The sequence below is a fragment of the Stenella coeruleoalba genome (genome assembly GCF_951394435.1).
Source record: "Stenella coeruleoalba genome assembly, chromosome: 5".
Taxonomy (NCBI): domain Eukaryota; kingdom Metazoa; phylum Chordata; class Mammalia; order Artiodactyla; family Delphinidae; genus Stenella; species Stenella coeruleoalba.
In genome coordinates, this window is record NC_137150.1 from 72,422,848 (window position 1) to 72,437,976 (window position 15,129).

At 55.5% G+C, this 15,129-nt stretch overlaps 1 protein-coding gene across 3 annotated transcripts in view; it reads left to right on the plus strand.

Moving 5' to 3' along the window:
• The first annotated feature begins 1,177 nt into the window (after nucleotides 1–1,177).
• Nucleotides 1,178–15,129, plus strand: part of MELTF (melanotransferrin) — a 29,627-nt gene continuing 15,675 nt past the window's right edge. For 2 of the 3 annotated variants that reach the window (XR_013828451.1, XM_079922142.1), the window contains exons 1-8: nucleotides 1,178–1,364; nucleotides 3,159–3,313; nucleotides 4,429–4,528; nucleotides 7,004–7,186; nucleotides 9,161–9,317; nucleotides 10,464–10,531; nucleotides 13,669–13,856; nucleotides 14,596–14,776. Coding sequence is in view for 2 of the 3 variants with exons in the window: in XM_079922142.1 (XP_079778268.1) it covers nucleotides 1,316–1,364; nucleotides 3,159–3,313; nucleotides 4,429–4,528; nucleotides 7,004–7,186; nucleotides 9,161–9,317; nucleotides 10,464–10,531; nucleotides 13,669–13,856; nucleotides 14,596–14,776 (1,081 nt within the window). In the remaining variant the exon portion in view is untranslated. Of the gene's footprint in view, nucleotides 1,365–3,158; nucleotides 3,314–4,425; nucleotides 4,529–7,003; nucleotides 7,187–9,160; nucleotides 9,318–10,463; nucleotides 10,532–13,668; nucleotides 13,857–14,595; nucleotides 14,777–15,129 lie in introns of all 3 variants that reach the window. The other variant, XM_079922143.1, reaches the window with a different exon arrangement.

Below are 15,129 nucleotides of genomic sequence, written 5' to 3' on the forward strand. Positions count from 1 at the left end.
TCAGGGTGTGATAAGCAACAGTTTCATGGCCCAATCGGAGGACCCAGGGCTCCCTCCCCCAGAGAGCAGAGCAGGCTCAAGGACTGACAAACCCAGACCCAAGTTCCCTTCGCTCTCACTCAGTGTTCTTTTTACACATGTCCTCTACCCAAGACAGGGAGGAGCTCATTCCTGGGTACTCATGGGGGTGGGGGAGGGGTGGCAATGACAAAAGATGAGGACATAAATGGATCACTGAGTAACCGTTTCTGCAGTCCAGTCCCCTCGTCCCCAGTACACATGGAGAACTGCACTTCTGGTCTACATAGAACAGTGCTTCTTAAACCCTGCTGTGCACCAGAATCTAAAACATAGATTGTTGATTGTCTTCCCCTAAATTATTTGATTCAGTGGGTCACATGTGGGCCTGAGAATCTGCATATCTAACAAGTTCCCAGGTGATGCTGATGCTGCTGGTTTGGGGACCACACTTTGAGAACCACCAGCCTGGTCCATCTTTGGTCTTCTTCCCATCCTCCAAAGCATGATGGAATGAGCGAGGCTCTGCGAGAGACCTGGGTTCCAGTTCCAGCACTGTCACTGACTACATATGTGACCCAGGGCAAGTCATTTCCTGTCTCTAAGCCCAAAGAGAGGCAGTGAGTTACCCCCACTGGCAGCTCCTCCCCAGTCAGGACCACATCAACCTGGGTTCACCTCTGTAGCCCCAGATCCTTTGTACAATCTGTGCTTGAAGAGATGCTGGTGAATGAATTTGATTGCCTTCGAGCTTCCTTCCAGCTCAGGCCCTAGGATCCTGACCTCTTCTTTCCAAATCTGAACTTTTCCCTCTCCAGTTGGACCAGATATTTGGGATCTTTCTAGGACAAGAGGAGGGGAGGATGTTCTGGAATTCAGGGCAGATTGTTGAGGTGAGGGAGCCCTGGAACACCCGTGAGCTGGGGGAATCAGGCCCCAGGCAGCAGATACCTTACTCTCAGAAACAGCTGAGCGTGTGTGTCCAGGCCTAGGAGCATGGGGATCAAGAGAGGCCTGCGGTTAGCCTCAGCCCCCGCACCGGCACAGACTCCAGCAGGGGGCGCCAAAGAGAGGCGTAAGGCCAGTCCGGTCAGCGCCCAGGTGTCCAGTCGGGGGTGGGCGGGTGCACGTTAGGGGCGTGGACACCGCCAAGGCACACCCCGGCCGCACTTAAGGAGCTGAAGGCCCGTGCCAGGGAAGAAGGAGGAAGAAAGCTCCGGCTGCTGTTGACCCACTTGGACCCACACCTAGACAAAACCCGCGCCAAACCCAGCCCCAGCTAGCTCTAGACTGCGCCATGCGGGGCCCCAGCGTGGCTCTGTGGCTCATCCTGGCTCTGCGCACTGGTGAGACCCCGCCGCCCGGCCCTGGGAGTAGGAGCTGGGCCGGGGGTCCTGGAGTTCTCCAGACACACACACACACACCCACCCACCCAGGAGGGTCCCGCGGGCTGGAAAAAGTGTCCTGAACCTTTGTCTCCCAGGAAAGGGGGAAGGCTAGAAAGGCGCGAGGCGCGAAGAAGGACGGGGGAGGGAACGAGCACTGACCCGGGCAGACCAGGATGTCTGGAGGGCTTCTTGGAGGAAGGAGAGGCGCGGGCAGAGGCGTGGAGGGGAGAGCCCTGGAGTGTCGGGTTGGGGGGGAGGTCCGGAGGGTGAATGCTCTTGACGGGCGAGGAAGCCCAAGGAGGGTTTGGGAGCCAGAACGGCTCTACTTCTCCTGAGCCCCGTGAGGAGGGAGGCGGGAGAAGATTCGGAGGGGAGGAGGAGAGAGATACTGCCCAGGAGAGGGCTCCAGGGCGCCCTGCATGGGTGGGGGGTGGGAGGCGCAGACCGGGACTCCTCGCGTCAGCACGGGCCGCTCCCAAGGCAGTCACGGTCCCGGACGCTGAGACGTGAAGCCGGACCTCCGGGAGAGGCCCGCGGGGATCGCGGGAGGAGGCTGCTGAAAGGATGGCTTCAAGCCACCACTCTGACCTCGCCAGTACAAAAAATGGACCTGCCACCCCGGTCCGGGCCCGGCAGTTGCTAGGCCTACCAGGGTGCAGCCTTGGAGCACTGGAGAGGGCGAGGGCACCCCCACATTCCAGGGGGCCACCCGGAGCCAGGGGAGGTGGAGGGGGCCAAGGGAAGGCTGTGGAAGAACCGGCAGTCTTGACCCTTGGGGTGGGGATGGAAAGCACAGGCTGCCTTGAGAGGGTCCCTGGAGGGTGGAAATGGACCCAAAGCCTCAGGCTCCCCAGGAGCACAGGCATCCCTGGCAGGGCTGGCTGGGAGGGTGAGTGGTGGAGGAGCTCGGGTCTGCAAAGGCAGCAACCTCAGGGAGCTGGGCACCACGTCTGCTGGGCCCCCAGGATCCCCAGATCACCGGACCCAAGAGGGTCCCCATCAGGAGGAGGGGCCTAAGAGGCAGTCCACTGAGGACCTTGTGTCCTGGCTCTACAGAGGTTTACTTACAACGCAGAAGGTGGTTTCCTCATCTGCTTTCTCAGATGACAAAACAGGCTCAGAGAGGTCAAATAGGTTACCTGAAGTCGCCAGCTGGAGGAGCAGGAACTTGAACCCAGCCTGCTGACTCCTCACCCTCCCCTTGTCAGGGGCCTGGCACTGTGCCCACAGAGGGTAGGTCTGCAGGGGGCATAATCACAGATGCTCCAAAGGGTGCAAGGCTCCTCGAGGGCAGCCACAACCACTTCCCAGTCTCAAGTCCCAGTTCATGAGGGCCCAGGGACCACTGAGTGAAAAAACCCAGTCCAGCACCCTCTTGCTGGAGACACACAGACCCAAGAGGGGCAGGAAACAGCTAGTGCTCCTTCCACCCACCAGGCTGTGCTCCAGGCCAGGGAGGGGCGGGCGGGGGAAGCCCAGCTGCTACCTAGGGAAACCCTCCCTGGCCTATGCAAAGGGCCCGGCTCTGAGCCTCGCTGGGCAAGTGCAGGGAGTGCATGGCCCACGCACAGCTTTGCCAGTGAGCCCGGCCCCCTCCCAACCTGTGACGCCTCTTTGTGCCCCAGTACCCCACAGTGAGAGGGCAGGGTTGAGGCACAGGACTGGCTATACATGCTGATGGGACACATGGGCTGGGGCTGCAGGAGCCGGGCCTCACTGTTCTTGCCCCCATCCCCCCCACCCCGTCCCCAGCACTCGGAGGGATGGAGGTGCGATGGTGCACCATCTCAGACCCGGAGCAGCAGAAGTGCAGTGACATGAGCAAGGCCTTCCAGCAAGCCAGCATCCAGCCCTCCCTCCTGTGTGTCCAGGGCACCTCGGCTGACCACTGCATCCAGCTCATCACGGTGAGTCCTCTCCCTTCCGCTCTGCACAGACGAGAGGGCTCTGACTCAGGAGGGAGCGCACAATAGCCTCATTCACCGGGAAAGGCTCCGGAGTCCTCCCCACCGCCAGGGCCCGGTCGATAGGATCTCCTGAGTTTCCCCCGCAACAAGGGCCAGCTTGTTTCCTGCCCAGGCTCTGGGAGGCCCAGGGAGGGCCCTGCTCAAGGCACCGGTGGTGAAAGGTGTCTGAGAGGCAGAGTTTCCCTGCACAGAGCCCCTCTACATGGGGGACATGACCCGCCCCACCCAGGGGAGCCCAGATAGCAGACCCCTCCGTGGCCCATGGCAGTTACTCACTCCTCCTTGGAGTTTTCCAGAACTGGGCTTGTGTGTTTTCTGGGGCAGGAGGGACAGGGCCAGCAGTCCTGGGTGGGTGCATGGTGGGTGGGAGAGCTGTTCTGAGGGGCAGGAGATCTGCTAACTGGCACGGACTCAAGAGGCAGGACTTCAGTACAGGACAAGGTGTGGAGAGAAGCATCAGGGGCAAACACAAGGGGACCTGGGTTTTCATTCCAGTTTAGCCCCTGGTGCGCCCCCAGAGCTAATCCAGTCACAGTCCATGTGGCCAAGGGCTTGGGCCAGGCTCCACCGTGAGGGTGGAAACCAATTATGTTGAAGTATCATTTTACCCGTGGACCCCATTTGTGTTTTAAAACAAAAAGGAAACCATTGAAGAGGATATGTGTAGGATTCGATCTGCATCTTAGAGAGAAAACCCGAGAAACAGGAGAGTAGCAGAGGCAGGGGGTTGAGAAACAAGAAAGTGAGGGAGGCTCACTTTTCACTACTTTTCATTTTGTGCTATCTGATTTTTAACTATGCGTAGTCCTATAGCGTTAATATTTTTTAAATAACGTAATTATAAAAACAAGGTGAGCCCTTGGTCCTGGTCGGCGGAGACACCTAGGCCCTGGCAGGGAGGGGCCTGAGAGGCTGAGTCGAGACAGTGCTCCCAGGCCAGATGAGGAGGACCACGTGGACCTCCAGGGCTTTTCAAGGGCCCTGAGCAGGTGTCCCTGAGCTCCTGGCTGAGTGCCCCTGGGGCCAGGCTGCACTGACCCACCTGTTCCCAGCAGGCCCGGGAAGCTGACGCCATCACTCTGGACGGAGGAGCCATTTACGAGGCGGGGAAGGAGCACGGCCTGAAGCCCGTGGTGGGCGAGGTGTATGATCAAGGTCAGAGGGCCAGGTGGGAGGGGGCTGGAAGGAGAGAGGAGCTCACTCAGCAGTATGTCCTTGCTGGGCCCGGCCCGACCCTGCAGCCCCCTAGCTGGTCAGTAGTCCTGTCCCCAGAGACGGGGGTGCCAGAGACACGAAGGGCTGACCTGAGTTTGTTCTTCCTCGTGGGGAGCCCAGCAGCCCCCTAACCGTCACCCACAAGCTCTTACTGAGGGGCTACCCCATGCCTGGAGTAGTGCGGGCCATGATTGCCAGGTGAACGAGGCATCAGTGATGCCCAGCTCCCCGCACTCTCCAGTACCCTCTGTCAGATGCAGCGTGGAGTGGGGATGGGGCCAGACAGGAAGTGGTGACTAGGAGCTGCAGAGCCCCATAGACCAAGAAGGAATCCCAGTTCTGCCCCTTCCTGTCATTTTGTGTGACCTTGAACAACTTCCACTTCCTTGACCATAAAATCAGGATAGTGGTCCCTGCTGTGTCACATGGATTAAATGAGCCAGTCTGTGTGTACCTGACATGGTGTGTGCTCAGAAATATGCATTTCTTTGCCCCAGCCCTGCACTCACACCAGACATGCCTCTGGCACAGCCTGCCCTTTGGAGACCCACCCCTCGCCTCTACCTGTCCAGTGCATAGCGTCTGCCACAGCCCAGCTCAGCTGTCACCTCCAAAGAGCTCCCCTGAGCCCTCCCACCCCTGCAGAGGGCCTCTCTTTCCTGCTTTCCAGAGCACTGACTCACTCCACAAGGTCCTTTCCCCTCTGTCTGTTTTTTTTGTCCTCACCACAGCGAGTCCCCTGAGGCAAGCCTGGTCTTCGTCCTTGTATACCCCTGGTGCCTGGTACCCAGCACAGGGCCTCACTTGGTCACCTGTTGAATTGATGACTGTCAGATGACACAGGACACAGTCCAACCCTGCAAACCAGCCAGGCTTTCCACTCAATGACCAGAAACAGCCCTGCCTCGTGGGCCCCAAACACAGCTCTTCCTTTTTAATTAATTCAGCACATTCATTGAGCAGCTACTACATGCCAGGCATAAGCACAGAGCAGTTAGCAAGAGAACCCATTCCTGCCCTCCAAGAGCAAGAGTCACATAGTAAATAAGCACCAAAAACTGTAGTTACAAATGTGCTGGGTGCTGTGAAGGAAGGAAGGGCCGTGAGGGAGAAGATAAGGGCCGTGGAAGACCGGCTAAGACAGAGCAGACGGGAGGGCTTGTCTGGAGAAGTGACATTAAAGTTGCACTCTGGGGCTTCCCTGGTGGCGCAGTGGTTGAGAGTCCACCTGCCGTTGCAGGGGACACGGGTTCGTGCCCAGGTCCGGGAAGATCCCACATGCCGCGGAGTGGCTGGGCCCGTGAGCCATGGCCGCTGAGCCTGCACGTCCGGAGCCTGTGCTCCGCAAGGGGAGAGGCCACAACAGTGAGAGGCTCGCATACTGCAAAAAAAAAAAAAAAAAAAAAAAGTTGCACCCTGAAAAGTGTCCCAAGTAGAAAAGAGCTTGGTGAGTTCAAGAAACTAGAAAGAGAGTGGGGAGTCAGAGGGTGGGACCAGACAGGCTGCTTAGGTTGACAGGGACCAGGCTCAGGGGTGCAAGAAATAACACTGGCTTGGTTTTCTGGAACTCAGCTTCATTATGATCATGGGCATCGGACCACCCCCGGGCAGTCGTGTACATGCCTGTGTGTGATGGATGCCCTCTGGTCATCAGTCCCATAGCGGAGTCATCCCTGTCTTGTCTGAATGGCCTCTTCCAGGCAACCTCTGGCCCAGGGGAATCTTTTGCAAGGCTGTAGACCCTGGCCCACCGACATGCACCCCATTCGGGTCTTGAGTGATTTGGGACCAAATCGTTCATGTCTCTCTCCTTCTCTGTGTGTGTGTGAGTGTCTGTGTGTCTGTGTGTCTCTGTGTGTGTGTGAGTGTCTGAGTGTCTGTCTCTCTCTATCTCTACCCCTGCGTCCCTGGCCCAGCGCTGAGAAATCACTTTTTCTAATCTGAGGGAAGTCCCTGCCCTGCTCCCAACCACTCTTCTTCCCATAATGTGATACCATCCCCTCACATCCTCTAAGTTCTCCTAAGGGGCTAGACTTCTGGAAGACGAAAGACTTGCAGGCTACTTCTGCTTTTGGTCTGGCTACAGAGCTCCCTTGATGTGTGCAAACGTAGACCCAGCTGAGTGCCAGCTGGCTCGGGAAGGACAAGGGGGAAATTAATGAATGAATTAACATCTCAAGATAATAGCTAACGCAGAGGCTGGAGGGGGCGGGGTCTTGTGATACAACACGTGGATTGCACCCACTTGCTCTCTTGGTACTGGAATGCCATGCACACACGCACGTGCACATCCACATATGTGCATGCATGCACACATGCATCCGTGCACACCCTCGCACCCTTCTCCCACAGCCTTCCCGGGCAGGGTCCCAGCCTCCTTCCCACCCTCACTCCTCTCCTCTCCCCTCCTCCTAGAGGTCGGTACCTCCTATTATGCCGTGGCTGTGGTGAAGAGAGGCTCCCCCGTGACCATCAACACCCTGAAAGGCGTGACGTCCTGCCACACGGGCATCAACCGGACGGTGGGCTGGAACGTGCCCGTGGGCTACCTGGTGGAGAGTGGCCGCCTCTCGGTGATGGGCTGCGACGTGCTCAAAGGTGAGGGCTTGACCGCCAGCGGCTTCTCCCGCAGGGGCTCTGCATTTCCCCTCGTGGGACAGCCTCCCTCCGGGCTCAACTTCACTGCGCCTCCTTTAAGGGGCAGCACAGCCACCTCCCCTGGGCCTCCCCGGACCCCTCATCGACGGCATCACTCCCTCCTGTCCGCTGGCCGGCCTGCTGCTGCCCCCACTTACATTTCTGCCTGGCTGGCTCCTCCAGGCACTCAACACTCGCTCACTCCTCCCGGGGCCCCCAGCACAGCCAAGCACAGGCCCTGCAGGCCCACCCCACGGGAGGCGGCGAATCGCCCAGGAGCACCTCTCACCTGGTGTAGACATGGTTGCCATGGCCACGAATGTGTCCTTAGCTTTACAGGGTCAGAAGCCGTATTTTTTCAGGACCCAAGCAAGCTGCGGACCTGCGCCCAGAAACTCACAAGTGGCTAATCAGAGACCCACCATTGACTCGCAGGTGGTGAGAAGAGGGCCGTCCTGCGAACAGCATGTGCCCCGTGAAAGTTGAGTGAGGGCAGGAGGTGCTGAGGGGACCTGGCTGGGAGCCCAGGGCCCTGGTTCTGGTGACCTGGACAGAGGCCCATGCTTTGGGCCTCTTTTCGTGGCCACCCGCTGGCCACCCAGCTGTGTCAGTCTGAGGTGGCCCCTGACACATGACCACCTTCTCAAACTGCCCTCTTGGGACCACACCACCCCTTGAGGAGAGTTTCAGGCGTCCCCAAACCCCTCGTTCCTGAGTGTGCTGCTTCCTGGTTTGCTCCGCACATAGGCAAGCACCCGGTCTTTCAGAGCCCAGACTTTGCTGTGGGCACATGTGAGTTGACACCCCGGCTCAGCATGACCTCCCCTCAGAAAGATCACTCTACACACTGAACTTCAGTGTCCTCACCTGTAAAATGGGGAAATTAACACTTACTCCAATGCTGTGGCGTTGGGAGGACTGGGGTAATCTCCACAACATCTTTGCAGAATGCACGGCACAGGGGCTGTGCTCACTGCAGGGACCTGCTGTTATCATGAGCTCAGCTTCCCTCCCTCCCGGTCACTGTGGTGCACACTCACGTGATGCATACACACACACACAAACCCACACACGCACATACACGTGTGCATACGTGCACGCGTATGTGGGCACACCCATCCGTGCAGGCACAGACCCACACACTACACACATGCATGCTGCCCCCACCTGCACACACACATACACGTGGATGCTCTCCCCCCGTACAGCACCGCGCACAAGGGCCTGGAAGCCATGTCCTCTCAGACGGCGCCCAGCTGTGGGAGGTTTACCAGTCATTTGGCACATTTATTAAATGTCCACTCCCCTGCGAGGATGCAGAAAGACCAAGGAAGGAACCTGCCCTGGAAGAGCTTGGTTTAGCCGAGCACAATGCAACTGGCTCACCCTACGTGGCACTAGGGGGTCCTTGGGCACAGGATAAATATTTGCCAGGAGGGTGGACTCGGGGCCTGGGTGCTGGCAAGGGCCCCAGAATCCTGCAGATCCTGAATTTGTCCCCAGCCAGGCCTCCTTCTCTGCTGTTTCCCTCCCCTCCCTGTGTTTTGAGAAGTGTAGTCTATAAAATTAATTATACTCTTTAAGTAATCATTTATTTCCCTACTTTCACTGATTACACATAACTCCTTCTGAAATGAAACCCTCGATGAGAACACTATCTGGTTGATAGTTGTCCTGTGTGGCCATTTGGGGGTAAACGTTTGATCCCCTGAGCCATTTTTAAATAGCAGTAGTCACTCTCCGACGCCCACACTTTTGTGGCCCCCGTCTGGGAACCACTGAGCAGATCCAGCGCTGCGGTTTTGCTCAGACTGAAGCCTGGGGAGTTGGGGAGCCCAGCCTTCCTGACTCCAACCCGAGTGGCCTGAGCACTCCCTGGAGGGTGGGGCAGGGTCTGATGCTGTGTGACTGACCCCTTCTGTCTCTTCCCCACAGCTGTCAGCGACTACTTTGGGGGCAGCTGCGTCCCCGGGGCAGGAGAGACCAGTTACTCAGAGTCCCTCTGTCGACTCTGCCGGGGCAACACCGCTGGGGAAGGGGTGTGTGACAAGAGCCCCCTGGAGAGATACTACGACTACAGCGGGGCCTTCCGGTAAGAGGGGCTGGGACGGGGCCACAAGCGCAGGGGAAAAACACCTCGGCCCAGGGAGGGCCCCTGGGGGAGTGGCGATGTCAGCTGCCTCTCATCAAAGCACCCTTTATATAGTCCATGTGCCTGGTTAGTTTAAAAACCTCAAACTGGTATATGCCAGGTGGGATTTGCTCATAAAATCAACATGTTTGGTATATTTAGAGAAGTAAGGGCTCAGAGAGAAGAAAATGGCCCAAACAGCCTTTGGCTGCTCCCAGGTCCCCGTTCTGGTGTCTGAGACCTGGAGGGAGGATGCTGGAGTGGGGGAGCATGGGGGGGACCCGCGAGGCTTGCTGCTCAGGGCTGGCCTCTCTCTGCCCCTGTTCAGGTTGGCACTTTAGAGCAGCCCTCCATGGAGACAAGAGAGTCTCTAACTGCTTGTGGTGCACTTCCATCTGTCCACAAAGGAGGAAACACTCGATGGGGGCTGGCATGGGAGTCTCCCAGGTCCCTCTGATGGCCCTGGCCATAGTGTTTCCACCTGGAACCCGAGAGCCTGCTGGGGCCCCATGCCCCAGGGTGCAGTAAGGGAAATGCAGTTTGGGGCACAGAGAGAAAAACAGTTCTTGGTCCTCCAAGCCAGAGAACTCTCACCACCCCATCTCTCCTGGTGTCATCCCCCCAGTCCAGTCCTTGCTTGTTTGCTGGCTGTAGGGACCCAGGCAGCCCCTTTGCCTAGTAGGCCCTGACCTGCCTCCGTCCCTGGGCAGTGACAGATAGGGGATCCACAAAATCCTTGTCCCTTCCACTCAGGGTTTTTGGTATGACCTCGGGAGTCATCTTCAACACATCCTGAGTGTTCAGGCTGCTGACCAAGCAGCTGCCTTATGATCACCTGCTCCTTTCGGGCCCCAAGCTCAGCTGTACAGGATCTATACGGATTCTAAAGGGTCTCTCCCTACGGGAGCCACTTTCTCATCCCCACTTTACAGGCGATAGAGGCTAGGAGGGCTCCACAACTTGCCAGAACCACACAGCCAACAAACTGGGGAACTGGGACCCAGGACAGCATGACTGTGAAACCCGTGCCCGCCATGACCCCAACCCCACGCCCAGGCCAGACCTCCCGAGGTGGAGGATGGCAGCTCATTGGTTCCACCTGCGCAGGTGCCTGGCAGAAGGGGCGGGGGACGTGGCCTTTGTGAAGCACAGCACGGTGCTGGAGAACACAGACGGTGAGTGGAGAGGCTGCCCCCAGCCGCGAATCTCAGGGCCCATAACCCTCCCTGACAGAAAGAAAGAGGTGGGGCTCACCCATGGAGCTCAGCTGCTCTGCGGGCAAGGGAACCGGCTGAGCTGCTCTGCCCCGCTCTGATACGTTTCTGGCCTTGGGTTCCGTTTCCGTGTGAAGATTCTGCTTTTGAAGAAAAAAAGTTTGCAAACCTCTGCACTAGCTGTCATCTACTGTCCCTTCCAGCCTTTGTTCCTTTTCCTGAAGAAGCCATCCCTTATCCCTGGACGAGGACTTGTTAAAAGATGGGTTGGGGGGCTTCCCTGGTGGCGCAGTGGTTGAGAGTCCGCCTGCCGATGCAGGGGACACGGGTTCGTGCCCCGGTCTGGGAGGATCCCACATGCCGCTGAGCGGCTGGTCCCGAGAGCCATGGCCGCTGAGCCTGCGCGTCCGGAGCCTGTGCTCTGCAATGGGAGAGGCCACAACAGTGAGAGGCCTGTGTACCGCGAAAAAAAAAAAAAAAAAGATGGGTTGGTGTTAGGTGTCGATCCATTATACCATTGTCATTTTAAAATTTTTAGATTTTGAAATAATTGAGCTTTAGAAAAGTTGCAAGAATAATTCAAAGAACCCGCATTTATTCTTTATCCAGATTCCAGCTTTGAGCATTTGCCACGTGGAACTGATCATTCTTTCTGTACGTGTGTGTCTTTCCGAACCACCTGAGAATATGTTTGCCCACATCACACCCTTTAATACTTTAGTACGTCTCCTAAGAGCAAGGTGATGTGGACCTCACCACAGTGCGGTTACCAAATTCAGGAAATGTAACACAGACACAATATTTAAGCTACAGTCCATGTTCCAGATTCACTAACTGTCCCAATTCTGTCCTTCGTAGCAATTTTTTCAGGCCAGGGCCTGATCTTTGATCACACATGGTATTTAGCTTTTAAGTTGCTTTAGTTTCCTTTAACTTCGAACAGTTTCTCAATCTTTGTTTTTATTGACATGGACATTTTTGAAGAGTCAGGCCGGTTATTTCATAGAATGTAGCCTAATTTGGATTTGCCTAAGAATCTTCTAGTTTTTTTTTTAATTGAGGTATAATTTACATAAGCAAAATGCACCCTTTTTGAAGTACTGTTCTATGAGTTTTGCCAAAAACATACTGTTGTATAACCACCACCACAATCAAGATAGTGACTGTGGCAGACCTTTCACCCCAAAAGTTCCTTCATACCCCTTTCTGGTCAATCCCTTCCAACCTCCTCCCTGATGCCCACCAGTCAGACTTTTGTCTCTACAGTTTTGCCTGTTCCATAATGTCTGATCATTGCCTTTTTTTCTTTTTGCGGTACGCGGGCCTCTCACTGCTGCGGCCTCTCCCGTTGCGGAGCACAGGCTCCGGACGCGCAGGCCCAGCGGCCATGGCTCACGGGCCCAGCCGCTCCACGGCATGTGGGATCTTCCCAGACCGGGGCACGAACCCTTGTCCCCTGTATCGGCAGGCGGACTCTCAACCACTGCGCCACCAGGGAAGCTCTGATCATTGTCTTTTTTAAAGAATCATTATCTCTTTTTTTTTTGTTAATCTTTCCTTTTAAATCAGAAGGTCCATCATGTAGTCTGACATTCATGAAGGCAAACAACATGAACCAGATTTGAGAAAAAATTGATCTGAAAAAGGAGACCGGATTGTCTTCAGAGCAGGACGATCCTATGATGAGTCAAGCAAACAAGAATTTGGAAGATGGAGAAAGAATTAGGGGTGTATTGGGTTAAACCCATCTCTTTTAAAATGTTGAGGATAGTCTAAGGAAACCTAAGGAAGTAATTTTTTAAAGAGTTGTCTTCAGGCAAAAAGGTTGGTAAGAGGAAAAGACTGGAATTGACATAAATGTTCAAAGTAGTGAAGTAATATGGTTTTAATTGTCCCTAGTGAAGAAAAACAGGAGTGGCAGATCAAAATACCTAAATGATGCATTTGTCTGGAGGGAAGGCCAAATGATCCCTTGGAGCTCTATTGCAAAGGTTTTGCAGCAGTTTATAAATAGAGGAAAGTTGGGGAGTGGGGAGAGAATGACACTGAGTAATTGTTGAGAGTGCTATAAATTACCATGCAGTCATTAAAAATGACCTTTATGGACTTTTCCAAACTATTACTTTCTTGGTTTTCTGGTTTATTTTTAAATAGTGAATAGAGTGTTCATGACCCCACAAATTTATCTTTTTCCCTCCTATTTTCTAGCAGAGGTTTTTCCTACTCATTTTAAAATTTAAAAGTCATTAAAATATTGTTGTGTAGGGCCATCGGTGGTATGTGTTATTGCATGACTTACAATCCTTGAAATTCGTCTTCTTAATATTCCTATTTGGTGTTGATAGTCACTCTTATAAATGAGTTTTATGGAAAGCTTCCAGTAATGTGGAAAAATATTTTTAAATAAGTCGGATGCAAAACTGCCTATCATGTATGTCCTTAACCATATTTAAAATAGTTAGAAAATAGAATAGAAAAAAGGACATGGAGGAAAAATACCAAAGTATTAATAGCTGGAGTTGTGGCTGAAGCTTTGGGAATTTACCCTCTTCTGTCTGGGCCACGGTTCTGGTGAATTCTTTCGGGGTTTGTTTCCACCATGGCGCCCCCGTCCCCTGCCCTCTGCTCAGGGCTAAGTTTAGTGCCAGACGGCAGTGGTGAACTCCTGACACATTTCTCTCTCTCATCCTAAGCTTCTCTTACTTTCTTACTCTTTTTACCTTTAATGAACAGTTCTGTTTATATATATTGTGTTATTGTCAGAGATCTCAAATCCATTTTATTACTAGAAATTGGTGACACATAAAAAAGGTAAGTGAATAGACACAGTCCACAGAGACACCTGGTTTTGTGCGGTGCAGCCACCAAGCTCCTCTTCATTCTAAGTTCTGGTCTCACCTCCTGGTGTGGTTCTGGGTTCTCACTTCTTGGTGTGGCTCTGGTTCTCACCTCCCGTAAGGGTTTCTTTTCACTGTGGGTCTGTGGCCATGAAGCCCTTAAGCTCTCCCCAGACTCCCTCTCAAGGGCCCTCCCTGATGTCCCCACCAAGCCCCACCCAGGACAGGAGTTGGCTCACCACAGGCTTCCCATCTTCCCAGGGAAAACCCTGCCCTCCTGGGGCCAGCCGCTGCTGTCACAGAACTTCGAGCTGCTGTGCCGGGATGGCAGCCGGGCTGATGTCACTGAATGGAGGCGATGCCACCTGGCTCGGGTGCCTGCTCATGCCGTGGTGGTCCGGGCCGACACAGATGGGGGTCTCATCTTCCGGCTGCTCAACGAAGGCCAGGTGAGTTCAGGGCACCCCACACAGTTTCTTAGGGCGATGCCGGACCTTCTCGTCTCTCACCGGGGTTGGAGCTCAGAGCCATCCTGGGGCTGGGCCAGCCAGACTCGGAGGGCCAGGACCCCGAGGCCCTGCCCTGGGACAGACCCCAGCTGGGGAGCCAGACCTCTGGGGCGTTCGACCTCAGGCCAACTCAGAGTGAAGAAGGGACCAACTGGGCCAGCTGGCAGCGAGGAGGGCTGGCCAGAGTGGGGAGACCAGGGGGCTCAGGCACCCCTCAGAGAAAGTTCCTGGTATTTGTGGCTCTTAAAACCAAAATCAGAACATATGAGCAAATAAACAAAATGACAAAACCAATAAATGTCAAAGTATACCATTCATTAAGTGTGGTGAATAATGTTTTGCTGAAACCGCTGCCTACGGGAGCAGCAAGTTTCTGCCCGTGGGCCACACCAGCCCTAGTTAGTCTTGTTCATCCATATCGCCGATGCTCAGCCCCACTGCTTGTGCCGAGTATCGTCGCACACCTGGGCCACGAGCCACGCGTTCAACCGGCTGAGTAGGAGAAGGCAGAATGCACCGGGGGAGCACAGGGCAAGGAGGGAGGTGGTGCGCCCCCTGGTCCTCAGAGTGGGCGCCTGGCCTGAGAGCCCAGGAAGAAGGAAGTGGTGGCTGAACTGGGAGGAAAGGGTTTGCCCCTGCCGCTGCTCACCAGCCCACACCCCGACCCCTTGACACACAGCGCCTGTTCAGCCACGAGGGCAGCAGCTTCCAGATGTTCAGCTCTGAGGCCTACGGCCAGAAGAACCTGCTGTTCAAAGACTCTACCTCCGAGCTGGTGCCCATTGCCACACAGACCTATGAGGCGTGGCTGGGCCGCGAGTACCTGCATGCCATGAAGGGTCTCCTCTGTGACCCCAACCGTAAGTCCAGCTGTCTCTTCTCCCGCCGGCCCTCGCCTGACCGCAGGCGTGGCCAGGCCTTCTGGAGAGGTGGCCAAGGGAGGACACTCACCCCAGAAGGTGTGTGTGTGTCTCTTGGCCTCGATGGGAACCTGTTACTTCCACCTTCCTGCCTCTGGGGGTAGGGGAAGAAGACTCTGGAGTCGCATGGCCTGCTGTACCCTGGAAACCCCACCTGCTCCAGGGGGTGGGGTCCAGACCCGAAGGGTCTCCTTGCCCCTCCATACAGAATGTGTCAAGTCCTGTCATTCTCCCTCCACCGTGCCTCACTCCCCCTCACCACGTGGCCACGGCCCTGGCTCTGGCACTGTCTC